Source organism: Branchiostoma lanceolatum, chromosome 8, assembly GCF_035083965.1.
Source record: "Branchiostoma lanceolatum isolate klBraLanc5 chromosome 8, klBraLanc5.hap2, whole genome shotgun sequence".
Taxonomy (NCBI): domain Eukaryota; kingdom Metazoa; phylum Chordata; class Leptocardii; order Amphioxiformes; family Branchiostomatidae; genus Branchiostoma; species Branchiostoma lanceolatum.
The window spans coordinates 8,321,268-8,347,267 of record NC_089729.1 but is presented as its reverse complement, the minus strand read 5'-3'; the positions used below and the strand labels follow the sequence as shown (position 1 = coordinate 8,347,267).

General features: G+C 40.5%; 3 protein-coding genes across 8 annotated transcripts in view; 1 reads left to right on the top strand and 2 right to left on the bottom strand.

The window, feature by feature from the left end:
• Window positions 1-8,563, bottom strand: part of LOC136440000 (TBC1 domain family member 16-like) — a 44,850-nt gene extending 36,287 nt beyond the window's left edge. Inside the window, exon 1 of one of the 4 annotated variants that reach the window (XM_066435733.1) lies at window positions 8,458-8,563. The gene's annotated coding sequence lies outside the window, so the exon portion shown is untranslated. Of the gene's footprint in view, window positions 1-4,962; window positions 5,077-8,102; window positions 8,435-8,457 lie in introns of those variants that run through there. The other 3 variants (XM_066435730.1, XM_066435731.1, XM_066435732.1) reach the window with 3 other exon arrangements.
• Window positions 8,564-8,994: 431 nt separating this feature from the next.
• On the top strand, window positions 8,995-21,986 carry LOC136441009 (coiled-coil domain-containing protein 40-like). 3 transcript variants are annotated; one of them, XM_066437236.1, is made up of 23 exons: window positions 8,995-9,103; window positions 9,919-9,986; window positions 10,233-10,348; window positions 10,797-10,814; window positions 11,205-11,352; window positions 11,549-11,722; window positions 12,223-12,432; window positions 12,834-13,027; window positions 13,445-13,528; window positions 13,788-14,007; window positions 14,318-14,475; window positions 14,729-14,869; window positions 15,110-15,213; window positions 15,718-15,961; window positions 16,368-16,550; window positions 16,858-17,103; window positions 17,503-17,716; window positions 18,232-18,359; window positions 18,642-18,775; window positions 19,261-19,381; window positions 19,873-20,061; window positions 20,540-20,698; window positions 21,109-21,986. In XM_066437236.1, exons 1-23 carry the CDS (start codon window positions 9,084-9,086, stop codon window positions 21,355-21,357), a joined length of 3,522 nt encoding a protein of 1,173 aa, XP_066293333.1. In that variant the 5' UTR covers window positions 8,995-9,083; the 3' UTR covers window positions 21,358-21,986. The 3 variants fall into 3 exon arrangements, with proteins under 3 accessions (XP_066293333.1, XP_066293334.1, XP_066293335.1); XM_066437237.1 differs by lacking the exon at window positions 10,797-10,814; XM_066437238.1 differs by lacking the exons at window positions 19,873-20,061; window positions 20,540-20,698; window positions 21,109-21,986 and adding an exon at window positions 19,735-19,776.
• Window positions 21,987-22,184: 198 nt separating this feature from the next.
• Window positions 22,185-25,629, bottom strand: LOC136441011 (Golgi apparatus membrane protein TVP23 homolog A-like). Its single transcript, XM_066437239.1, has 6 exons — window positions 25,410-25,629; window positions 24,752-24,906; window positions 24,224-24,303; window positions 23,824-23,949; window positions 23,449-23,577; window positions 22,185-23,100 (listed from the first exon to the last, which is right to left on the bottom strand). Exons 1-6 carry the CDS (start codon window positions 25,478-25,480, stop codon window positions 23,071-23,073), a joined length of 591 nt encoding a protein of 196 aa, XP_066293336.1. The 5' UTR covers window positions 25,481-25,629; the 3' UTR covers window positions 22,185-23,070.
• Window positions 25,630-26,000: the final 371 nt, after the last annotated feature.

Sequence of the window (26,000 nt, the reverse complement as noted above, 5' to 3'; positions counted from 1 at the left end):
TTTCAACTCCAAGCACTGAGCATCCGAGTATCAAACATGTAAAATGTAATCATTAGGTAATTTGGCAGACAGTATTACTACTGTCAGCATTGGCACAGGAGCATGGCTGAAAGCTGAATCATACTTAGCTTTGAAATGTCACACTTAACAGTATACATACATTTTCTTGTAGTACATTGCACATTAGTTTGTAATGTTGATCATGACCTTTATCATAAATTTATCTTGAGTAATGGACCAGAAATAGGAGTGGGGGAGGTACACTTTGTGGAATCAAATACAACTCTAGCATCTTATAGCAATGTAGAAAAAATACAAAATGACGTTGACACAAAAAAAGCAAAATTATATATGGAAAAAAATACACAGATTCTGAAATGATTTTCAAAAATCCTAAATGACAAAACTCCAACCCTAATGTCCTTTATGGTCTCTCATTTTAATTGAAAATGGCAGTACATGTATAATGGTAGGACACAAACATGCCTTAAGTATCTAGAATAAGTGATATCCATGTATTTTATCTGGGAGACCAGCGTATCAATTTCAGAGGTTGTCTCAAGGACATAGAGGATTCAAAACTAATTTCAAGCTGGATACATCAATCAATTTACAAGAACATTGATTGACATGGTTCTCTGGTCAGGAATATCGGTTAGAAAATCAATTTGTGTTGATGAGAATGGAGTCTGGACAGTATACGGAATGCTGGTCATGATTTGATAATGTGTCAACATATTTCTAATTCTTTGGGGGAATCACCTAATGATGAATATCTATAATCTCAAATAATTTATTCAGAATGAATGAATCCCTGAGGAATGGCATCCGACAATGACCTCCGTATCAATAATTGACATGATTTGTTCATTCCCTCTACACAATTATACACTAAGATCAAATATAATGCTGACTTGACAGTTTCTGTTGCTTTGTGGTTACCTCTCCTTGGTGCTGAATGACGTTTTGTTATTTGTGTACTGAAAGGTGTTCTGATTCTATGTATTAACCTCTCCTTGGCACTGAAAGTCGTTCTGTTGCTATTATGTGCTTACCTCTCCTTGGTACTGAATGTCGTTTTGTTGTTATTTGTTTACCTCTCCTTGGTACTGAAAGGCATTCTGTTTCTATGTATTAACCTCTCCTTGGCACTGAAAGTCGTTCTGTTGCTATTATGTGCTTACCTCTCCTTGGTACTGAATGACGTTTTGTTGTTATTTGTTTACCTCTCCTTGGTACTGAAAGCCATTCTGTTTCTCTGCATTTTCCTCTCTTTGGTATTGAATGGCGTTAGGGTCAATATTCCAAGGGTACTCTGAGAAGGATAGCTTTATAGCTTTAAACATCATAGCACAAGAGCCTGAAATATAGATTTTTTTACTGTGTATAATTTGTAAATATGCAGTACTAGAAAAGGATGAAAATGAAGGAAAGACGGTGAGTTCTAGATAGAAAACTGTCAGTGTTACCATTTGATTCCCTGTCTCCATGGAGATGAAATCACAGATAATTCAATCACTTGATGTCAATTCCAGAAGTATACTATTTCAAAAGACCTAAGGCATGCAAATAACTGCAGACTGCAGACATAAGCTGAGTTGGCTCGAAGAGTATGCCAGCATGCATTTTAATACAAGCCCAGAACACTGCGTAGGCGAAGTCACAAAAAGCACTAACCAGTTTCTTGGAATCTCTGTGCATATCCTTGGGACTCCTGGAGGTATCTATTATATCATGTAACAGTCAAGGCGTGAGGTTTCAGGAGTTAATGCTGCAAAACCACCACAAGTATTTCTGTTCTGTCCACCTACCCCCTCAAGCTTGTTTCAACCGCAGACTTAAAACCACTGTAAGCATTCCATTCTTTCCCTGCCGCAAAATTAAATCCCCACCAACATTTCCCTTTTAATTTTACAGTATGTGCTTTCATTTTGGCAAAGACGATGAAATTCAAGTGGAAGAAGTACAGTTTCCATTTTTGTTCAAAATTATCTCTACCAATTGTTTTCATGGAAGTACATCATACTACACTACATCAGTACATGTACCATAGTCAAGTCTTCCTCAAGGAAAAGTAGAAAAACATGATATTCAGTTTGTGCAAGAAATGATAGATCCTGGAGAGAGAGACGTCTACAGCCGCCATGCATCAGCTCTTATGCCCGCGGATGACTGATTGAAGAAATGATAAGAAAATAATATGATCATCTTTCATTCAAAGCTATAGTTTCATAGTTATATATACCTCGTACATTATATATTGTGAAAGGTAGAAGCCAAGCTTGTAATGAATCCATGTATGTATGTGTGGGTGGGTGGGTGTATGGCATTAACAGTCAGCAGTCTGTGCTGGCTCATAAAGTCATCTCTGAGTCTGAGTCAGCAGAAAATGTTGGATGGGGAGAAATTCAGGCTCTGAATTAAAAACGGTGGCTCAAACTGCCATGGACAATTTCCTATATTGCAGTTTTCAACTAGTTACACTGACAGCCAATCGTAATAATCACAAAGCAACTTTATAATCACCACATCCCATCACTACTTCAAAGACTTACATGTACATGAGAAGACTGCAAATTACATTGTCTATTAGGCACCCTTTCCACTATATGGTGATCGCACTGCTATCTCGAGTGTCACCAAAATGGGATTTGCGTAACCCTTGACTTCATAATTGGAATATCATGCAAAATGTAAAAGTGTGACTTACGACAATACAACACATAGAGAATAAAAAGATTTGCTTTCCATCTATGAAACTTGTTGAGCAATCTGTCAAGTTTTAGGCCGCAGTGTGATTGCTGCCCTAGTGGAATGAGGGTGTTATACTTAAAGTAGCCAAACTATTACTTTCTGGAAGGGTCAAGGTCTAATACCTGTGATTCCCATTACAACAGTTGATAGATACAACACCTTTAACACACTATGGACACGTCACATTTAGAATGTGCCCTCACGCTTGCCCTGCAATTGCCGTCCACCACTAGCTTCTATTACTGCTACTGTACAGTTATTGATGCAAGGTGGTGTCAATGGGATCACGCAGGGGTGAATTAAAAACAGGGCCACATTCCCATCAAGCCCACTGGCGTCTACACACGTACAAGGGGAATGAACCATCGACAACGGGACTTTCATGAATACTAATAAGCATTTAATGCATTTGTCAGCGTAGGTGGGATGGCAAATTCCTCTCTGGGATAGAACACTTTATGAGGCTGAAGTAATACTTGTCTTTGGTTGAGTTTGAGCTGAAATAGTTATATTAAATTGATACATGTATACTTTAGGGAAGGAAAAAGTTCAAAAACACATTAAAAGATACAGAGAGTTAAGCTTAATCAAGAATGGTGATCTTCATAGCCATACTGAGGCCACACCAATTTAATTTCTGGGTTAACGGATTTTTATTTTCAAAAAGGAAAATTTTTGGAAAAAAAAATCATGAAAACAGAAGTCTGGCCCAGCCTTCTGTTTTCATGAATTTTTTTTTCTAAATTTCTTATTTTAATCCGTTAGCCAAGAAACTAAATTGGTGTGGCCTAAGCCATTCTCACCAACAACATCTGATCTCTTCCATCAACAACAGCTGACCTCGATAAGCTGCATCATTTCCAAGTGTCCTCAGAATCTACAACCATATTCACCCTAGGCCCGCTGAACAAACATGTAGTCATTTAATTTTAAACACATCACTCCTAATGGAGTCCTAACAGGTTGATATCCTAGGAGAAATAAAAAAGAAGGGATAACAGGGTTATGAATTACTGTACTAGTAATTGATAAATTGACCATCATAACATTTAATAACGCAAATACCAAAACAACCTTGTTGTTATCTTTAATCAGGAACATTTTTCATACCTTTTCAAACTGATTGTACCAAAAACACTGCTACCCAGTAGAATATTAGGTTGACTCAGCTGACTACTTAGTACTTACAATATCAAAGTCCTACCATCATGGGAACTCACTTCATCATGCGCTTGCATTAATATAAATTGTTTACACGCGGCAAGCACCATGGCTCATTAGTTAATGATTTTCTCCTAATTTCATCATTGTCGCAAAAAATCAATGGCATGGATTGATGATTAACAGACTGGGGAGGAGTTTCTGTTATGAAAGATAACTTGTTCAGGCAGGACTGATTCTTCTTCTCCTGGTAATCTAGATGATAAAGGAAATCATCACATCACCAACGTCTAATAAATGACTTAACAGAGAGAAAGGTTTTCATCTTTAAGCATATCCCGTCCATTTAAACAACCAAATGCAATGCGATCATACCAAAAACAATTGAATGAAAAAGAATAACTTTACGCACAAAAGCCACATTGAATATGAAATGTCACCTGACCATGTCTTGCATCTCTGCACTAAACATCCTAATGGGAGAACCCGCCTCTATTCCACTCTCTTGCCGTGTGACCTTCTTACCCTGCTCCTGTAAAAGATACACGGAACCCCTGACAGAAGCCTTCAAAAGTGTGCCTAGAGATATATATGTATAGAGAGAGCCACACATAGACGCATCACCGCGCAGTAGAGCGGGTACTGGTAACCTCTGGATGACTCCGCAGTGAGCTGCCACTGATGGCCATGTAATGTAGGCTTTATGAAGGTGACCTCAACCATCAATTACGGTGCATTATGCCTTAAAACTACCTGCATTTTGGTCCCTGTAGTGAGAGTGAGTGACGGTGAGTGACTGTGTGACTCTGGGTGCACAATACGCCTTCTGACACTGACAAAGCTGTAGAAACAATCTTTGTGCTTCGACAAGAATCTATGTAGTTATTAGTCGTATTAACAAGACACATTCAAATAATGTACATCTCTCCACCCCCGGGTACTGCACTCCAACTGTGACACAAAATTAGCCGTAATTCACGAAAAAATCAATACAATCCAATGAGACAACACCTGTGTGCTTAACTCAACAAAACAAAGAGCCTGTACCTTCGTATCATATCAGACCTGTACAGGAAGGAACATCCGGCAGCCAAGTTTGTAGATTGTGATCACACAAACAGCCTCCAGCTTTGAATGCGGGACACAGTCCTTGGCTTCGGCAGGCAGGAAAATCATTCATGAGCACCCATCCACAAACTAATTTACGACTGCAATCTCCCGGTACAGTTACCATCTATAGAGTTGGTGGGATGACAAATGCTATCCTCGCTATATCATCATCGGTCACTGAGAATAGAACGTGCAGCTTGTGTGGCTTTGCGGGTGCCAAATCCCAACTGTGCATGTGACATGTTCTTGTAGTAACTTTTATTGGCGTAAAGTTACGCTCTTGTCTTCTGCATAGAAAGTACTTCATTTTAAGGTCATATATCAAAATGTGAGAGAGATCTATTTGTTTCACTTATACAAACTTATAGATACATCATTCTGCAACTTGCACTGCAACAGACATGGGAATATTTGATCATTTTTTCAGATTGTACATGTACAGTGTACCCTTTCTTACAAATTGTAAATGTCTAATTTGCACATATCCTCTCTATAGACTATATAAGTTTACACAAATGTGAAGTTTCCCTTTTTTGTGATCAGAAGGTACACAACAAGACAGGCACAATGGTATTGATAGATACATCATTCTTTGTTTACTTCCGAGTGACTAATTAAAGTGAACAGGAAAAATCAATCATTTATCAATCATCATTTGCCTGAACAATGTACTGTACAGAAAACCTATACTATCATTCCTCCATCTTCAATTAACACTGTCTTCCAGCAGAGATTCTGAAGATAAAAACCTGGAATGCATGATTGTATTTTCCATCATCAATACATGCATTTTGTACTCTGTAGGGATTTTTCCTATGCCTCGATGTAGAATGTTATTGCCAAAGGCAGCAATTTTCCAAACCATAAGCCATTACTCAATACTAATGGGATTATGGAGGTCGTTCTGCTCATTCATCCAGCTAACAATTTTGCAATGCTAGCACCAGACTGGCAAATCTGAAATTCAAATTCTGTTACAGCACAGAAAAATCTCTTTCACACTTTCCTTCCTTAAAATTTCCCCTACCTAATCCTAATAACCTACCTACTAAATGAACATCAACCTCTGTATCATCATCGAGACAGAATGACAGATAGGTTCTGCATAAATTGAGGTGAGTTATGAATACAATATATTACATGCTGACAGACCTTTTTAAAAAAGATGACGCTATATCAAAGGTCTGGATTCACAATGAATAAATAATTCAATGCTCAATACCACCCAAAGGCAACTTTAGGGATATTTGTTCAACTGGCTGTCAGCTAACTGTATATCATGTGCATCCATGTCCATATGAAATGTCTCCTGGGAGTAAGGTTATATGCAGCATTACTGGTACATTATATTTTGAGTTTTGATTTTTTTGCAAAAGCTTAACAAGATTTACCAGTTGTTCATTCATATTTACTCTCCAAGCAGAAGTATAGGCTCCAGCTAGTTCTGAACATTTTTAAGCGTTTTTGTCAGGCTTTCTATTTTTTCACAGGGCCAGTGTGCAATTTTTCTTGCGAACTCATCTTTTAGTAAAGTTTTACCAATATTTCATCTATAGCTCCCTATAGAAAATCAATCCCTATTTCAGGCTTCCAAATCCAATCCTTGACGCAGTGCCCTAATACTAGTAATAGAAATACCATCAGTTTCACAATCTTCAATTACTACAAGAACGTTAATGGCCATAGTTAGTATGCAGCTGGTTTGACCACAGACCCTTGTACTCATCAATCCTCCCCACTTGACCTACATGTCAGCCTCAAATGGTAAGCACTACAGATGGTGCTGTTAAATGTTTCAGTCACCATGGGCAACACAAATGTGCTGTACCCTGATGTAAGCTTCAAACACTGTGGCAGCCTGCTGACTAAAGCTCCTGTGCTTGCTATGATTAATGGAAGGGTAAGGAAACTCCACCAGCACTTTGGTGCCTATCTGTTATCTACCATCATGCATTACCTCTTCGAATATGAGTCAGGGTTTGCTGTGAATTAAGAGAAAATGTTAAGACTAGAGCAGGCTAGATCCTTGGTCTTATTATGTTTGATTATACTAAAATGAGAAACAATCTGGGACATTTACACCAATATAAGGTTTTGCAACCTAGGCACATGTACAGTGCTACTACATATATGTACATTTGTATAACATGATGTATACGTAATACAATTACATGTACATGATAATGTACATGAGCAATTGCCAACAACAACAAGAGCTTATCCTACTATGCATAGGGTTCAACATCTCATGCCTGGAGGCGGGATGTACCCACGCTGTTCACCGAGAGCTACAATCAATAACTCGCCGTGAAAGATTGAAGAAGCCAGCAGGCAACAAATGGAGGACAACTCTCATCCCGGGATGACCAATCTAGCTAATGCACCGCGAGGATTAAGTTCAGGCCAAAAGCAGCAAAGCAATTTACAGGTCTGCAGTGTCTAAAGCTAAAGGAGCCAGGGTATTGATCACTGCGTAGGGATATAAATGAATGTCTCTCACACAATTCAAGTACCACTTATCCCTCAACAGAAGCTTTGCAGTTAGCTATCCTGTGCTATTTGTATATTTTCTAGTTTCTACCATAACTTAATCTGCTACTTTATCTCCATTTGGGATTATCAGCATACTTAGTATACTGCTATCATTAGCTTGTTATCTCTTCTAATTCCTTGAGTTTAGAAATGAATATCCAACTTAGAACAAATTAAAGAACCTTAAAGCAAGTAGGGAAGCATTGAATGGTGCATCCATAAACTGCCAAGAGAAACAAGAATATGAACATTTTCTAAAGTGCTGCTTTGCAGCTGCCAGAAACTGCGCATTTGTAAATACTGCGCAGTATTCCAGGCTTACTGTCCGGCTAGCGCTCATGGTCAGGTACCGAATCTGGAGTGACATAAATGGATCAAAATCTTCACAAACAATTGGTACACGCCGTGATCAGTTTTGAAAGGTTCACATGCCCAATCCATTTTCTCCAGCCGTGTTACATGCTGTCTGAAGAGACAACCAACAGATATCGCACCTTCCTGACATTTTGATGGAGTGTTCCTCCCAAACAACATGCGTGACAAACCTTATCGTTCAACAGCAGGCGCCTTTCCCTGAAATTCCCCACCAACAGTCGCACTTAGAACTGCGCCTGGTGACGAAACTGCGTTTTCATTTAAACATACTCCCGCGCCGTGATCAATGTTATACCGCAAACCGCACCATCTAGCTCTGAGTACTGAGTAATACGTGTCGATAATTTGGTAAAAACAAAAGGAAAAGTTAGACTGCACCGTTACCTTGAAATCCGGATGTCGGGAATGTTAAAATTCTGAGCCTTTCTGATTGTGCCTCCGTAAAAGTAATTCACGGAATAATCGTAGGTTATACCTGTTTGCCATTCGGTATTATAAAAGTATGTAGAAAAGCGTCTGGCCTACCTCAGAAGCGCCCAGAAACAGCAAAACACGACGGACAATGATGAGGACGACACGAACACATTCGCACACCCGCCATGATTAATCTGGAATAGTCCACTAGACAGGTAATGGGGATGTTTGATAGTTTAGGTTGCAGATTACAAACTGTTTTTGACTTACATTAATAAGATTGACCTAGACATAATTTTGAATTTAAATCAGATTCTAACTTGTAATAAGTAAACCGTGTACTTTGAGTTCAACTGTGAAATATGGAGAAATGTGTCCAACAAGCGTTCCACATGATGAAATGAAATCTCTCAAAATTGTTACTTATCTACGACCAGTCCACATAGTCATACAGGGGTTGACTGGCCAAATAAAGTAATCAATATACAACAAATATCAATATAAAGTTAAGTGTTAGTTAAAAACTTGAAGTTTTACTTTAACTAAGTATATATGATCCTTAGATATACTTGTAACATAATATTGTGGAAATAATTAGATTAACTGTAAGTATTTTACCACTTACTTAGTGGCTTCGTCTAACTTTCTCGTTCCCAAGATAACAACCACGGGGTGTTGGGAACGACTTTCCTTCCCGTGATCCTTCAGAGTGTTTTCCTGCCTTGGCAACAACCAACATGGCGGATCAAGAGGACAGGTATGAAATTTGTGATTTTCCTTCGACATTTTCTCTCGTATTAAATGAAAATCAAAGTATCTAACTTTTGTTTCTTGTTGCTCAAAAACCCCAGATATATTGTGGTTAATTGGAGTCTATAGATTGACAAAAATCATTATGTTTCATGAAGTTTTTGTTTGATCATATATCAGGTGTTTATGTTGAGTGTTGTGGTATAACACAGAAAATAAATAATTTGTTGAATGATCTTTAGTGTTTCTTGACGTAACCTAAGCATTGCACATGTGTTGAATTTTTTCAACATTTGAGCACTCATTTATCCTATTCTGTTGAGTAAGTGCAATAGCAATACACATGATTTGTTATGATTGTACATTTACTTCTTGGTATTCTTGAAAATAAAAAGAATGATGAAATCAAGATGGTAATTGATTTGGCAGTTGCCATAATTTGATGGGAATCACAGATGTACCATAGTTGTGTGATTCCCTTCAAGGTCTGTATGATTTTGATTTTTTTTTCCAAGAAATATTGACAGCTGCATCCTAAATGACAGAGTAAAGGATACCATTTGGTACTTCTAACATTACAGACATGACTACAACAGGATCTTGATATGTGTTCAATGATATGGCTATTAAATGAGACATAATGTTTAAGATACAATGACAGGACAACACAGTGACATAATGACATTAGCTAAGAAATGAACAAAAAAATGGCATGACCATCATATGTTTAGATGTTGTCAACCCACAATTAAGTACACAATGTATTTAAAGATATGCCACCTGTTTCAAAGATGATGATTGTGAGTCATATTTCCCTCCCAGGCCCCCATCAGTGAAGGACGGAGAGGAAGCTGAGCAGCCTCCTCCTCCTGAAGCAGAAGCTCCTCCTGGTGAGTCCATTGTTTACTGCAGTTCTACGATTCAGAAACTCTCAACAATCTTTAAGTTGCACAAGATATTTGTTGATCCTTTTGTTATTTGCAGAACTTTCTTGTGTATGTATGATAGCTATGGGACCTTTAATTTGTTCTCAAAGTGGGTATGTGTTATTGTTGGAATATCCTTCTGTTAAGACTTTGCAAGATTGATGTCTTGAAGGAATTAACAATGTACTACGTCACTTTTGGACTATTCAGCAGAGGCAGCAGAAGCCTTGGAGGTGCCTGCAGAGGAGAAAGACCCCAGTAGACCTGCATCTGCCAAGTCTGTCACAGATGTGGTGTCACAGGTCACCGTCAAAGCTCTAAAAGAGGTAAGTAGCTCTGCCAACATTACTCAAAGTTCATGCTGTAGGCCCTGCATTGTTTACTTCTTAAAATAATTGTCATTTGGGATAGGACTTCACTTTGCCAAATTTTGTCAGTAAATACTTGAAGTATTGAAAAACATACATGGAAAACATGTTCTAGTTATTCTAATATCACCTTGCAATTGGTTTTAACTAGCTTTGTGTGTACTTGACTTGTTGGAACAATGTTGTTTCTAGGTATGTGTAGGAATATTATTGTGAATATGATGTCCTGCTATATACATTTGTACTAAGAGTGGCAAAACCTCTTTGATAATGAAAAGTGATCACTCTCTAGCTGATGATTATCACCCAATTGATCATGCATGCATGCTCAAAACCTTCACCTAGCTTGGCTCTAACCTGTGCATGTCTTGTGTCTTTCCATCTGTCCATCGTCCTCCCTTCACAGCCATCAACAGAGGAAGAGGTAACGAGTGCTGCATCACTGTCATTCACTGTGTGTCTAACAGCTTTGTTGTGAACTAATTGGTCTGTGTGTTTGTGTTTTAAACTCACCTTTTTTTGTAAATCCCATACACTGTGTATATCTATGTAGCTTTTGGATTATTAGTGTGATGTTGAGGACCTCAGCCAAGTGTTCTGCTGGTCCAGGAGGTTTTTCCTTTCTAATCAGATATTTTTACCTGTTCATTTCTTTTTGGTGATAGTTATCAGATTTCTGTGTGACTTTTCTTTGCAGGTCAACATGGTTGACAATGTGTGTTTGATTGCCGTGCCGCGTGCACTATGTAGTCTGTATAGATTGTTTTCAATTTTGTCACTTTTAAAAAAAGTACATGTTTCATCACATTTACAGTTCAAGTTACCAGACATGCCTGCAGAACAGGCAGCAGTGGGAGGGGAGGAGCAGCAGCCAACAGAACAGCCAGCAGAAGCCGGGGCAGAGCAACCAGAGGGGGAGGTTGCAGAGGGAGAACAGCCTGGAGGTGCAGAACAGCCAGAAGGTAAAATTTACTACTTATCATATTATGGATAAACCTTTAAAGTTTAAATCCTTTCCTTTTTCTAACTACAGAAAAAGTAAGGGATGTACTTATCTTGATATTTGACTTGAGGAAAAATTAAGATCTCTATTTGATATCTGTCTACAGGAAACATTAAGTTGTGGTACATCTTTATAACTTTTTTGTTTTGTTCCAGATGCTGAGCAACCTGAGGCCGAACCATCTCAGCCAGTGGCAGAGGGGGAGGAAGCCCCTGCAGAAGCCCCTGCTGAAGGGGAGGTGGCAGCAGAAGAGGCTGAGCCCCCTGCAGAAGAAGTGGAACGTCCCGCCAGTTTAACCAAGCCTCCATCTAAACCTACCAGCAGAGCCGGTGAGACAATGGGACATTGTTGTAATGATCTTGAACTTATTTCTAGGCACCAGTAGTATTCTTACATGTTTGCATCTTTCAGTGAGTAGCTTTGTTGTGTTGGTAGGTCATCGGAAAATAACTTTAAGGTTCTTGATTAACAAACCCTAAATGGCCTTTACTGGCCAATATTTCAATATCTTCTGAGTTATACCTTCCATGGAGTACATACAAAAGCAACTGAAGCAACTGGTTACTAGTCACAGAGAGAAGTCAGGGGATGCTGTCTGAAATGTCTGTTGGTTTTCAAAACTTATCCATAAATTGCTTGAGTAGCCTTAATATTGATTATCTCATGATCTGGATGTTTATCTTTCATCGACTTTCCTTAGACTATTACGAAAGTCATCCTTGTTCTGTTTTCCATCTGTTCTGAGAACAACTTGTTTCTTTTCTTAGATATTACACAGTTACAGAAAGGAATGAAGTTTGAATTCCTTGTTATGATGCGTTGGTTACAGGAAGTGCCAGGTCAGGTGAAGAGAGACCCGGCAGCGGTCGTCCTGGCAGCGGTCGTCCCGGCAGCGGTCGTCCCGGCAGCGGTCGTCCCGGCAGCGGTCGTCCCGGCAGCGGTCGGCCTGGCAGCGGCCGTCCAGGGGAACCCCCTGCTGAGGGTGAGAGGCCTCCCAGCGGGCCTCGGGTCGCATCAAGGACGGGTGCTAGTGAGACTGGTAAGTCTTTGGATAAGGAATAATGACAGGCTATAATTCTAAATGGGAATTATGTAGCCCTGGCTGTCTTACTGAGGGATGGGGGAATGATGTTGATTAGCTTGAAAATTCATCTGCTCTTTGTACATTGTGTATCTTTTGAAGTCCTCTGACAGTATTTGGTAGATTACTATTTCAAATCATACTAGAAGTTAACAGTGTTACATAATCATGTAGTGTGCAATGTCCTGTAACCAATAATGAGTACAGGCCCATAGGGGTGAATGCGTGGCAAGCATAGTTGTTAGTGGATTGTAAATTTGTCTGATTTCTATACAGGCCCTGATAGCCAGGAAGCTCAGAAATGTAAAAACACCTTTCTTATACTTATAGTTATGGCTCTGTGGTACCTTGAATCGCAGGTTTCAGTGCTGGAGGGGTTAGTGCTGGCATGATCAGTACAGAGCTGCCGACGGGTATGACACGGTTCGAGACACAGCCTGGCCTGGACAGCGATCTGGAGGAGGGTGCAGAGGAGATGGAGGATGCGGAGGATGGGTACTCCGACTCGGAGAGCGAGGGAGAGAGCGAGATGGTGGTGCTGGACCCCGACCACGTAAGCCATGAGACATGAATTTTATCTCTGTGTTGTCAGTATGATTGGATTAGACGTAACTGTCAGCCATACTTACCAATACTGGACTTAAAATACAGGTGCACATGCACTTAAGCGCAGCTAAAATTGAAGCTGTGGCTGCAGCTACTAGATACTTGTGTAGGGCTACATACAGCCCTACCAATACATGCCCTTCATTTTTGTCTTTAAGGCATTGATTCCGTAACTCAATATCTGCTTGGTTGTTGTAAGTTACATGTAACATGTATAATACAGCTGCGTCTATGAATTATAAGCCATCTAGTTGGCAAGCAGATGCAATGTTAACAGATGAATCACTTCCGTAAAATCAGCGGAATTGGACAATGTTTTTATCTTTTAGTAATGTAACTCTTTTCCCTTCCCTTTACCATCCAGCCCCTGATGCTCAGGTTCCAGAGGGCCTTGAATGCTCAGCTGTCCAGACAGAACCAAAGGATCACACTGGAGCTGAAGGAAATCGTGAGTCAACACTTACCAATCTTCCTGAGATCAGCAATCTTAAAACTAGCACTAGTGTGTACTCTTCTTATCTAGTATGATGAATTTCCTGTAACTGTACTTGACGTATCGGTGGAAAACTGAGAAGCACTGAAAGAGTAAGCAAGCAAAATGTAACTCAACTGCTGGCTGAGGTAGAAAATATGATTTATGTATTCAGGACATTTAAGATTATCTAGGTTTAGCATCACCGACTAACCATGCCTTGTCTTCTACACAGCAAGAGGCGACGAAGAGTAAGCACCAGGAGCATGAGGACCTGGGTGTGCAGCTGTACGGTCTGCAGCAGGAGCTGGCCAGGAACCAGATGAACCTGGAGAGGAAACACGACACCTACGCCAACGTGCATCAGGGCAAGCAGCAGGCCGAGGAGAAACTGGACGGCGTCCGGCTGACGTACAAGGATGTGCAACAAAACGTGCTGCTGGAAAGGACCACAGGTACGTGTGTGTGTGTGATTGTGTATGTGTGTGTACTTTGTGTATGAAAGTGTGTTTTTATGTGTGTTGTGTGACTGTGAGAGTGTGTTTCATGGGTGTATGTGTGTGCATGAGAGTGTCTGTGTGTATGTATGTATGTGTGTGTGTGTGTGTGTGTGTGTGTGTGTATGTATGCACATGCATGCATGTGTATGAAAGTGTGTGTGTACATGACTGTGCATTTGTGTGAATTTTACAATGAAAATGTATGACTGTATCTACTGCTTATGATCATCCAACATGTTGCTCTCTACTTGCCCCCCTCCCCCAGGAGCCAAGCTTCAGACAGAGACAGAGAACCTGGCCACCAGGCTGCTGTACATGCAGAATGCCAAGGAGGACGTTAGGTCGGACATCGCTGTCATGAAAAGGGCAGCAGAAAAGGCCGACACGGAAGTGGCAAAATCTGAGCTGGCTAAGAAACAGCAGGTATCTGGCCAAATTTGTGCACAATACACATTTACAGGCTTCTGGCCTCTCTTTTTGGTCACCAAATATCAGTGTCTATCAGGGATTATGTGAAGATGTTTGATCGTGTAGTACTGTTTTATCATGTAGTTCCATTACTTGCCACCAAAGGGCAGATGTCTGTTTTTACGACTTTGATTCACAGATACACTGCTAGCACAACCTACTAGAAGTAGTGTTAATCGTTGCTCACCAAACCTCTCCCTTCCTGCAGGACTTGTACATTGACCGGCTGGTAGATGTTGTGGATGACCTGAGGGAGAAGATCGCCCTGTACGAGGCTCAGACCTCTGCCCAGACAGAGGAGACCAAGGCTGCCCGGGAGGCGGTGTCAGAGGCTCGCACAGAAATAGACGTGGGTTCAAGTTCATTACTCAGAAGATTTCTCACAGTTAATGACAAACTCTTGCTTTAAGAAAACGCTCTGATGAGAGAGAATGATTTTCATATATTTCTTGGACCATCCTAAGAAGGAAGATCCAATGAACATGTTAACAATTTGCTAGCTTTTATAGTTGGTGACTGTAGAGCAGTTAAGTATAGGTTTTTATGCATGCAGCTCTTGACGTATTAACCCATATCTGTTGCCCTACAGGCGATAAACCTGGAGAAGAAGCAGCTGTTCCAGCAGTGGACCAGTAGTCTGATCGGCATGAGGAGGAGGGACGAGGCACACGCTGCCATGAACCAGGCACTGGAGTGAGTAACTGCATAGTACATATAGATGTCATGTCACTTCTTCAGTATTTCTAGTGTTTGAAGAAATTGATAGTACATGTCTGCCTATCAAAAAACTATAAGTTACGTTCAATTTGTATACAGGACATAGATCAGTCATCCAGTCATCCAGTCTTCTACCTACCACCATTCTAAGTGATGGAATCACACAAAATGCAGTCAAACATGTAATAGGGACCACCTCTGCATAGGGGCCACCTGGCTATTGTGGTGACCTTTTGTGGTCACTTAGAAGCTTATTTTTCCCTTTAACCCAAGCATTTAGAATCTTGTCAATAGTGACTACCAGTCTACCATGGCCGTGCCCATTGTGGGATCACTACGGACACGTTTGACCATACTAAAGTGCAAAGAAAGTTATCAAATGACTAGGATTGCAGCAATCTATATACTGTCTCAAAATGTATGTTGTGTGTCTTACCAGGAATTCTACCTTGGGTAACTGAATGTATGATTTGCCAACAGTGATCAAAGGCAGCGCGTCCTGTCCTTGGAGACTGAAATCGACGGGTACAAGAAGTCCATCACCAAGGAGCAGGAGAAGAACGAGACGCTGACCATGGTGCTGAACAAGACGGAGTCGGACATCAGCACCACCAGGAGGCTGATGGCGCAGAGCCAGACCAAGCAGGAGGCCATCAAGGCCGAGTACACCACCTACACCCGCGCCCTGCATGAGACAGAACAGGCACTCAACAGGGCGACTACTGTAAGTTGTTTGTTTGTTTGTTCCACATAAGTGTTAAACCGCCTTTGGGCACAACACACCAGTTTTGTACACTAGGTACAAGCTGTGTTAAGCTGTGACCAGACTGACAGAGTTGACCTACATGTAGTCACTCTGGGATGGATTCCTACTCTTTTCAATAAGTGTGGTAGGTTCTTAAAACATGCTCGAGAGAAGCACAAGCGAAGATTTATGAAGACATGGACAGCCGATTCTAGCTGTAGTATGCCTGCTCGAGTCCAATTTTTTATCCTTCCTCAGAGCCTGTTGATATGTGTTTGGTCCCTTTTTGGAGTTATCTTGATACAATCCAGGCTACACGAAACACAATGCTGTCTGTTTTAAAACACAAAAACGAAAAGACTACTTACCAAGCATCTTTTCCCAGGATCGCACTCTGCGTCTGAACGAGCTGAATGCGCTGAGGAAGCAGATCGAGCGTGAGTACCAGGAGAAGGTGAACCTGGAGGACGCCATCATGGAGAAGATGCGGTCCCAGCTCACCATGGACAAGGCTGCCCTCTACACCAAGAAGATGACCAGCAAGCTCAGGCAGAGGAAGAAAGAGCTGGTATGCTCAGACGTTGTTGTATTTTCTCATGTGCTGGTATTGATTCCTTCTACCAGTTCATTTTGGTGATGCTGAAGAAAAGTGATGGATGTCACTCAAAATGTCCAAAAGTAATCTCTGTGCCTTAAGGGATTCAATTGTCTGTAAATATTGTTTACCTAAATGTCTAACCTTTATCCAAAACATAGTTTTCCAAAACTACCTTTAAATTTGTATTTTTGAGCTGTTTTGTAAGAAAATTATGACAATTTCTACACTGTGACAGTTATAAGATTTTTCATTTTGATCATTTTCCGTCACTGCACAGGAAGCAGAGGTGGCAAAGGTTGAGAACGAGATTTCGCGCGACATCCTGGAGATCTCGTACACGACGTCGCGCATCAAGCGTCTGCAGAAGACCATGGAGGAGCTGGATGAGGAGATCCGCATGAAGAACGACATGATCTCCAAGAGTGAGAGCGAGATCATCAAGAGGAACGCCGTGATCGAGAGGAAGCAGGGGGTCATCGACCAGTACAACAAGAGAGTGGACCAGCTGCTGACTAGTACTGGGGTATGCTAATTGGTTTTGATTCTTGGCTTTGAGTAATGCAAAATGTACATGAAAGGAATAGATACATATTGGAGGAGAAGGTTACATCCCAAGGATTCCTGTAACTAGTATTAGAGGCAGTTCAATTTGTAAGATAAACACAGAAAATGTTTAATCAATCCATTTACAGCTGCCCAAAATAGGCCCAGGTTATATTGTGGGCATCAGTTGTCAGCCATTCTGTACATTAGCAAGATAACCCAAGAAGGGCTGGATGGAATGGTTATATTTTAGGCGTATTGGTAGGAGAACTCCCGGTTTTGATATCTCATTTTGAATGTGGACATTTATTACTTTATACTAGGCTGTTACAAGCCTATAAGAGGGACAATTGTTAAGAGACAATCTAATTCTTCTCAGGGCGAGGAGTTGGGGCCGTTGGAGATCCAGATCAAGGCGATGAACAAGCAGATCGAGGATCGTCAGGCGGAGATCATGGAGCTGCAGCAGTTCTGGCTGCGTCAGCAGGGGGAGCTGGTGAAACTCACCAAGGACAGGGAGGAGCAGTCCATGGACCTGGAGCGGCTCAAGAAACAGCTGTCCATTCTCACCCAGAAGAAACTCAGGATTGAAAGTTAGTACTATCAATGTCTTGCTCTCTCAGAAAAAACTCAGGATTGAAAGTTGGCCTTTTTAATGTAAAAGCAACTGTCCATACCCAGTTAGACGAATCTCAGGATTGAAAGTTAGTATTTTTAAAGTAGATTTGAAGCAATTGTCCTTACTCACTTAGAAGAAACTCAGGATTGAAAGTCTTTATACTAGCTGTAGAAAGTGAACTATGTTTTGTACCACCTTTCTGAATTGTACTTAGCTCTATAGTTAACTCAAATAAATTTTTCTCTCAGAATCAAGTTAGCATTTTACAAAATTGTGTACTACGTATACTAGTTGACTAATGTGTTCATTTCTCTAGACTTTTCTGTCATTTGATTAGGCTTTTCAAAACAAACCCACACATTTGACTCTTGGTACCAATACACACTCAGAAAGATTTACATGTATCTTCATGATGCTCTGTACATGTCCCTGGTATCTTGACCATCCCTTGTTGCGAATATTTTAACAACACCACCCCTTGCGTTGCAGATGAGATCGAGGGTCACCAGCGTGAACAGAAGGACATTGACCACAGCATCAGTAACATGCGCAACGACATGGTCAAACTCAACACCCTGCTGACCAAGGAGAACAAGCTGAAGGATGGGATGCAACAGGTGGGTCAATTTCACTATCTCTGTCAATTTTGGGACTTCCTAGTTGAGTTGACTGTTACAGTACAGTTCAGGCAGAGAAAAGAAAAAAATGTGGAAAGAGTATCAAGCTTGTTTCAGAATTACTATTATGATAGAGGGCAATGCGGTAAGTATGCAAGTCATGTGTGCCACCAAATGTAATGATTGGCTTTTGACGGTCAAAAGAAAGCAGGTGAGAGTGTTTAAGAAGAAATATCCATGGAAGAACATCTGTGAGCATTCTTCTTTCATTGTTTCTCTCAGGACAACATCTTGGTAGAAAACGACTTCATCGCAGCCTTGAGGGAGGCTGAGCACGATTCTATCAGCATGCAGGAGCGCCTAGAAGCCCTGCAGGAGGAGAAGGAGAGGCTACTGAACAGCCTGGTGGAGGCAGAGTGAGTCTTCCCTGTTTCTAGTTGTCCATTGACTAAATTTGGTGAACATGATGTAGATCTGTTATTTAACAGCTTGATGTTTTGATCAGTTGATGCACGCTTTATGGGGGATCAGTTATGCACACCTCGTTCTCCATCTCTGATGAAAGATAGCAGATGCTCTGTGAAATATTTAACTCATTAGAGTATTTATCCAGTCGCTTGATTAATTTTTTGTTACGTAATGTTCTACCTGGGTGTCTGACTTTTGTCTACGTTCTTCATGGGAGATTTATGGCACCAAAATTGTGATGATTTCCTGGAAAGTTACAGTGCTTGGTGATAGCTATTTGATATGTGTAATAAAGGATAGGTTTATGTTCTCAATATACATGTAGAGCAACAGCTTCTTTTTGTTCCACATCAGATCCAGAAAATTGATGTGTAACAGATTCTTAGTGTAGGTATGTCTAGACTCCTGTATAACACGTTCCCTCTCTATGCAGACGTCAGATCATGCTGTGGGAGAAGAAGACCCAGCTGGCCCGTGAGGTGCGATCTGCGGTTGACTCCGAGGTCGGGCAAGGAGAGATCCATGCCATGAAGGCCGAGATCCATCGCATGGAGGTACGATGTCCCACAGCATCTGATACTCAAAATCCAAAGTTGTGATTTTACTGTGACAGTTTAGTTTATTTTAGCTTATTTTAGTTTAGTTTAGTTTAGTTTAGTTAAGTTTACTTTAGTTTACTTGAGTTTACTTGAGTTTACTTGAGTTTACTTTAGAACAAATTGTACCACACCCAATTGTTTTCTCAGAAGATTGTCCCATTGCAAGACAACAAGCATACCCTGAAGTTTTGTTGCAGAAAGTTGTTCTGTGTCCTAACCACAGTCCTTACACCTCAACATACTCACAGCTGATGAAGTAGAACCTTATTGCAGAGACGTGTGCTAACCACAGTCCTTACACCCCACAGGTGCGTTACTCCCAGCTGATGAAGTAGAAACTTGTTCTGTGTCCTAACCACAGTCCTTACACTACACAGGTGCATTAATCCCAACTGATGAAGCAGAAACTTGTTCTGTGTGCTAACCACAGTCCTTACACTACACAGGTGCGTTACTCCCAGCTGATGAAGCAGCAGGAGAAGATGATCCGCGACATGGAGTCCACCGTGTCCCGCCGAGACACCATCTGGGTGCGGGGTGACGCCCAGGCCAAGACCAACAAGAAGGTGGTGACGCAAGGAAACTTCCAGAAGAAACTGGGAGAGATGAGGAAGAAAATCAAGCAGACCGCTCAGGTAGGTTCGGTCTGGGCTTTCACAAGTTTGACTATTAATTTCTTAAAGTTGGCTAGGAAAGGAGGTCTAATCCACCAAGAGGCTAAGGATTCTTTAAGAAGACAATCATCCTAAAGCTCCCTTTTAAAATACAGATAAGCAGCGTGTCTGTCGTGTGCGATGTAGTTGTTATCTTTGATGTCGTCTCCACCAATCTCAGCTGCTATCCATATTGCTGTGTGACCACAGCCATTTATCTAGCAAAGATGTTAAGCCAATGTGTAAACTCATCATACCTCTCCAACCACCTCTTGATGCGTGATGCCAATGAATCTTGTTGTTTCCTTTGATGACTTGTCCACCCATCTCAGCTACTAATCCATATTTCTTCTTGACCACATTGTCATGTAAGCTAGTGCCATTAATCTAGTGGCATTTTGAACCCTTTAGCCATGTTCAGGTAATGTGTATACCTATCATACTTCCCTTTTCCACCCAGGATGCGAATGGATGTGACCGTGAGATCCAGGAGCTGCGTGACCAGCAGGGGGGGCTGAGCAAGATGCTGGAGGAGAAACAGATGAACTGTCAACAGCTGCAGAGCTCCGTGGACACGCTAGAGGGCGATATTGACAACATGCAGGAGATCAAGGAGAGGGTGAGAAACACATTCATTTGCCAATATTCTGTTAGGGGGTGATTTGAAAGCATTGTAGAGAGGATGGTGTTGAAATATGCGAGTTCAGCGGTTTGTGTAAAGTAGTTTTTTCAATGATGTTCTGCACTTTTCTATTGTTCTGTAATTTTTTTCTCAAATCTGAGATTTTTTTGCGTGCATTATCCCCAATCTTCCCTTTACTGTTATTGCAATGCAGCCATCTTTTGGTTACTTTGCATAATTATACATTTACACGTTATCAAAAGAATGGTTGCAATTGGGATTTCGAAATCTTACTGTTTAGTAATATTAAAATTGCAATCAGTTGTTTGAATACAATCAGACTAAGCCAATGACCATGATGTAAATACTTTTTACCGGTGATGTCAAAATCCTCCTCCTCATTTTAGAACCTTGCGGAGCTGGTTTCTAAACAACAGAAGGTGAAACACTACCAGTCCCTGAAGGATGGCAGGTACAAGCTGCTGTGCAGGACAGACACAGCACTGGAGAATGAAACACAGAAACAGCTAGACCGCATGCAGACCCTCAACGCCATTGTAGACAGACTGAATCAGGAGTACCCCCATGCACAGCCTGCCCTACGGAGGGTCACGCTCACTCTGCAGTCTAGAGGGGTGGTTCAAGACAGTGCCTAGAGACGTCATAGTGTAAAATAGATATTTTTGAATGCCTATCAAATGTGTCACACCTCCACTTTCAATGGGACAATCTTCATGTAAAGACAAAAAACTATACTCATTTGTGTATTGAAATTAGCATCATCTCATAGACAAAATGTACTGTGTAAGGTGTAAAGTGTATAACATTTCGGAAAATGTACCTTGAAACCTTATTTTACCAAACTTAACAGTCAAGCTACCTTTTAGCAATTCTGCACTGCACAAAACATTGCGCATTGTGAGCATCAAATTTGGAGATGTAAACTTTGAATTGAATATGTAACACTTTAAAAATACTTTCACAAAATATTTAGAAAAAGTGAGATATCTATCTACATGTGTTTCTCCATGGTAAACTCAGATGACATACCCCTAATGGGAATCAAAGTGCATTGCAAAACTTGGGGGAAAATAGCTTGGAAAAGATGTAAAATACTTCAACAACATTTATATGATATAGAATTCTGATGAAGCTGTAAGCTTAGAAATTCTCATACAAAAGGGCAAATATGATAACAGTGTCTGCATTTTACAAGAATGCCCTTGCCCACAGCTGTAATGTGTATATTTTGTTCACTTCTCTGTAATAAAGTTTGTGTGTTCAGTTGAGAACATTTGGTATCCCTGTGGTATTGTTAACAGTATTCTATGGGTATACCTATCAACGTATTAGTCAGGATGTCATCCTAGTTAGTTTTGCAGGGCTCACATATGTATGGGAACCTCAGTAAACTAACTTGGTCGGCACTCATGGCCATGCAGGCTATCAAAATATATGCAAGCTACAGAAAATTCAACAAATGTCACTTCACACCATAACTTTATTCAATAATATTGAAAGTCCAGAGTGTATGATTCTTATTGCATTTATAAACATCAATTACCCTAAGCTTGTACACAAACTATATCTCTCCAATATCTTCCAACTGGGAAATTCTGTTACAGGAATTTTACATATTAATCTCTCTGTACACAGAGGCAAGGCATACCAGGAATTCATGTACATCAGTGCCAGTCAGAACGACTTCTTGATCTCAAATCTTGATTCAACCATTGCCTAAAGATGATTACATCATGAAATAATAAATATATACATCCCATATACTGTAAGCTAATATTGCAAATACAATACAACCTCAGTCATTTGGAAGAGCTGAAAGCTTTTGATATAATAAATAGGAATTTCGAAAACTTTATGTCGAGATACAAAAACATGCAAATTCTAAAAACAAAATTGATCTAAAGCACAGCCTTTTCCTGGGCAAACTATCCAAGTTCTGTAGCATTTAGTGGCTGTAGGTACCAGACTCTACTGGCAGGTTAAATAGCAGGTTAAGTGGCATCCCACAAAGGCAGTTCTGTACCTTCTTTCAGTAATCCCTTCCAGAAAACTCTGTACTAGCCCTTGCAACAACTCTAGTAGCTACTTAAATAAATCAGGTAAAAATATCACTTTGCACAGATATCTTAACCTTTAGCTCACTGAAGTAGCCATTTGTCACCCGATTCCCTACTGGTTACAGAGTTAGGCAGCAGCGAGAAGGTTTAACTACCTTATGTACCTGACCTTTATGTACGGTCTCTGGTACAAACCAATTATAGCCACCTCTTCCCCCATTTTCATTTATAAAGCAAGCAATTTTGACCGTTGACATAATCTCCTCTTTCTCTGCTAAACTGGTAGTTCCCCTAAGCATCAGTAGGTGTTGTAGCTGTTGCCTGCAAAGAAGGAAAACAGTTGAGAGGGGCAAGCCTTCTTAGCTGCTACCCTACGAATAAACAAACAAATTAGCTGCTGTATACAGTTTAAAAAATTCAACAACAGTAGGGGCATCCTCATTAGATAGCATTAAACAGCACCTGGGCTGATACATAAGTATCTTAAAAGACAGTTAAACCTGCTTCCTATTTTGTATATCATACGGACAGACTAACAGACAGAAACACCCCCTCTCCTTAAAGTTAAAGCAAGCTCTTATTGCCATTCTTTCTAATATTTCAAAAGAGATTAAATATCACATGGTTCAATCTTTGTAACCACAGAGTCATTAAAATGGAGTTTCTTACCCTCTGTAGAATTTGCTGGCCCAGGAAGTTGGTTGCTATTGACGACAGCTTCTTCTTGCCGCCCACTTTACACCTGATGTAGCCGTACAGGTTTGCAGCACTCAGGGAGAGTCCTACCACAACCACAGCCTGGGGGGAGGGGGGCAGTGGACATGATGAAGGTCATGACAGACAACTTTTAAGTTCCTACTACATTTGAACTTAACTAATTACAAATGACGGCTTAAGAGATAAGTCTGCAAGTATTTAAGACAACTCTCATGGTTCTTACTCATCACGTTTTATGCTTTTGATGATAATCAAGATGACAACCTACATGTACTAAATGAAACTTTTCTTAAAGAATCACACTACAGATTACTATGATGTAATTACCAGCCAGTTCAGCTTGAGAGCAAACAGAGTTCCAAAGAAGAAGAGACTCCAGATGATGGGACAGATGATGAGTCCCAGCCAGAACACACGGGACTCCGCAGCTGTGGGCGGCAGGGTGCCTGGTTTCTGGGGCAAGGAGAGAAAAATGCTTCAAAAACCAGCTCACTGGTGTAATAACAAAGGCACCTCAAATCTTCTATGCTGTTTCAATAGGATGAATATTGAATCTATCTCATATCATAGTAAGTCTTCGGTGATACGACACTTTACTGAAATCAAATTACTGTTGCCTTTCTGAAGTACAGAAACTAAAGAAATGCTGGTTGTTTACCTAAAACTCCACAGCTCTTTAGGAATTCGAACTTACTCCAGGAGACAACTTAGATAACTTAGGACTCACTTTCCTGGCCTCAAATATCCAGTGACTCTTGCCGTCCTCGTCGACATGGTTCCACCATCGCAGGCCTACCAGTAGTCTGCCTGTACAGGGGACAAAAGGGCAGACTGTGAAGAAATGTTCAACTCTAGATCTGTTAACAACAAATTTCCACTAGAGGCTGCGACCGATGAGCAACTAAATATTTGAAAGATCGCTCAACAAATTGCATAGATGAGGAACAAATCTCTCTACTAGTACTTTTGTAAGTTTTGTTGTCTTTTAAATAATACTTTTGCATCATGCATCATATTCCAGTTTCAAAATCAAGGGTCACACAAATCAAAATTTAATTTCGCTCACTCATGGTCAGTGATCGCAGTCTAGTGGAAAGGGGCATAAGAAGAAAGGAGGATAATCTAGTTTGCCAAAAGGCATATTCTTAAATATACAAAAAGTATGTAACGTTATGCATGTAGCAGCATTGTATTACAGATGTAACATTAAAATACAATCAAAGAAAGTAATAAAAAATGCAACAAAGCTGCTCACCTGTAATATTTTTGACGGTCCAAAAGTCCAGTGACAACATCATGACGATGATGACAAAACTGGTGACGAAACTGTTACTGAAGAGCCCACAGAACAGGTAGGTGATTATGGCCAGCACACGGAAGAACAGGTGGAAGAAACATGCCACTGGATGCCTGTGGAACAAACAGAGCAATTTTTTTTTTTTACTTCTAAAATTGAAAGCAAAAAAAAAAGTTTGTAACGTTAGATGATCATGACAGGATTATTTTGTGAAAGATGACCACTAGTAAATGTAGACTAGCCAACAAGTTAGCTTAAGAATTAGCATAACGTTACATAATTATAGTTTTAGTTTTTAATACTAGTTAGAGAGCTTTGTATTCATCCTTATCATATCTAACTTATGCATGTAACGTTAACCTTCGGGCATTTTGCAATAAACATAAATTATCATATCTAACATGGCCATTATAGTATATGCATGTACTCTTTACATCAACACATACCCTACTATTTCGAAAGTCTTGCACTGAACTGTTGAATGTCTTGTTGGTACAATTATAGTTTCAATGACACTCTGGCCGAATTATAATTATGTAGAATGGGGTGACGTGGCCAGTTCAGTAAGATCGCACCTGACATTATCTTTGACGCCCCCCTCCCCACATCAACTTACCGAACTCTCTTATGCCTCATAGCATCATCTTCGCTGCCAAAGTCAAGGGCGACGTCTTCTCCGTCCTCCATGGTTATCTATAATCTCACTGTACTGTCAAAATGTCTCAAAAAGTGGTACAACGCGAAGGTTGTCGTCGAACGGAGAAGTGCTGGTTACGTGTTCAACCTGTCGACCATTTTGTACTGGACGTCACGTCTTGTTCGCGCCCTCTTGCGGAATTTGCTGACTTTGCAAGTACATTTTCTCCTTCGTGCTAGGCCCAAGGCCATGTTGACTTGATTATATCAATGACATCCTCGCGCGCATCATTTTCGTGCGTTTTACCAAAAATGGTTGTTTTTTTTAGATTTCGGCCGAAGTGATCTAAGATATAATGTTACAGTTTAACTTATATTAACATTGCAAAACTGGAATGCATCGATTCAGGACACTGGTATTTTCAACATCATATTGTATTTGTACAGATATGCATTTTACAATTACAAGTATGTCAATCAACTGAACAAAGATGTACTGTACATAGTGTACAATGTTCACCACACATTCTTACATCATCCTTTGAAAGCCTTTATCCATTAACAGAGCACG

Bases quoted from the DNA above. Each gene is read 5' to 3' on its own strand.
- LOC136441009 (XM_066437236.1), top strand. From the start codon at position 9,084: ATGGCGGATCAAGAGGACAG. The intron at 13,529-13,787 runs GTGAGTCAACAC...TCTTCTACACAG, and splicing joins CACTGGAGCTGAAGGAAATC to CAAGAGGCGACGAAGAGTAA. The intron at 17,717-18,231 runs GTTAGTACTATC...CTTGCGTTGCAG, and splicing joins GAAGAAACTCAGGATTGAAA to ATGAGATCGAGGGTCACCAG.
- LOC136441011 (XM_066437239.1), bottom strand. From the start codon at position 25,480: ATGGAGGACGGAGAAGACGTCGCCCTTGACTTTGGCAGCGAAGATGAT. The intron at 24,907-25,409 runs GTAAGTTGATGT...TTTGTTCCACAG, and splicing joins ATGAGGCATAAGAGAGTTCG to GCATCCAGTGGCATGTTTCT. The intron at 23,578-23,823 runs GTAATTACATCA...CCCTCCCCCCAG, and splicing joins CTCTCAAGCTGAACTGGCTG to GCTGTGGTTGTGGTAGGACT.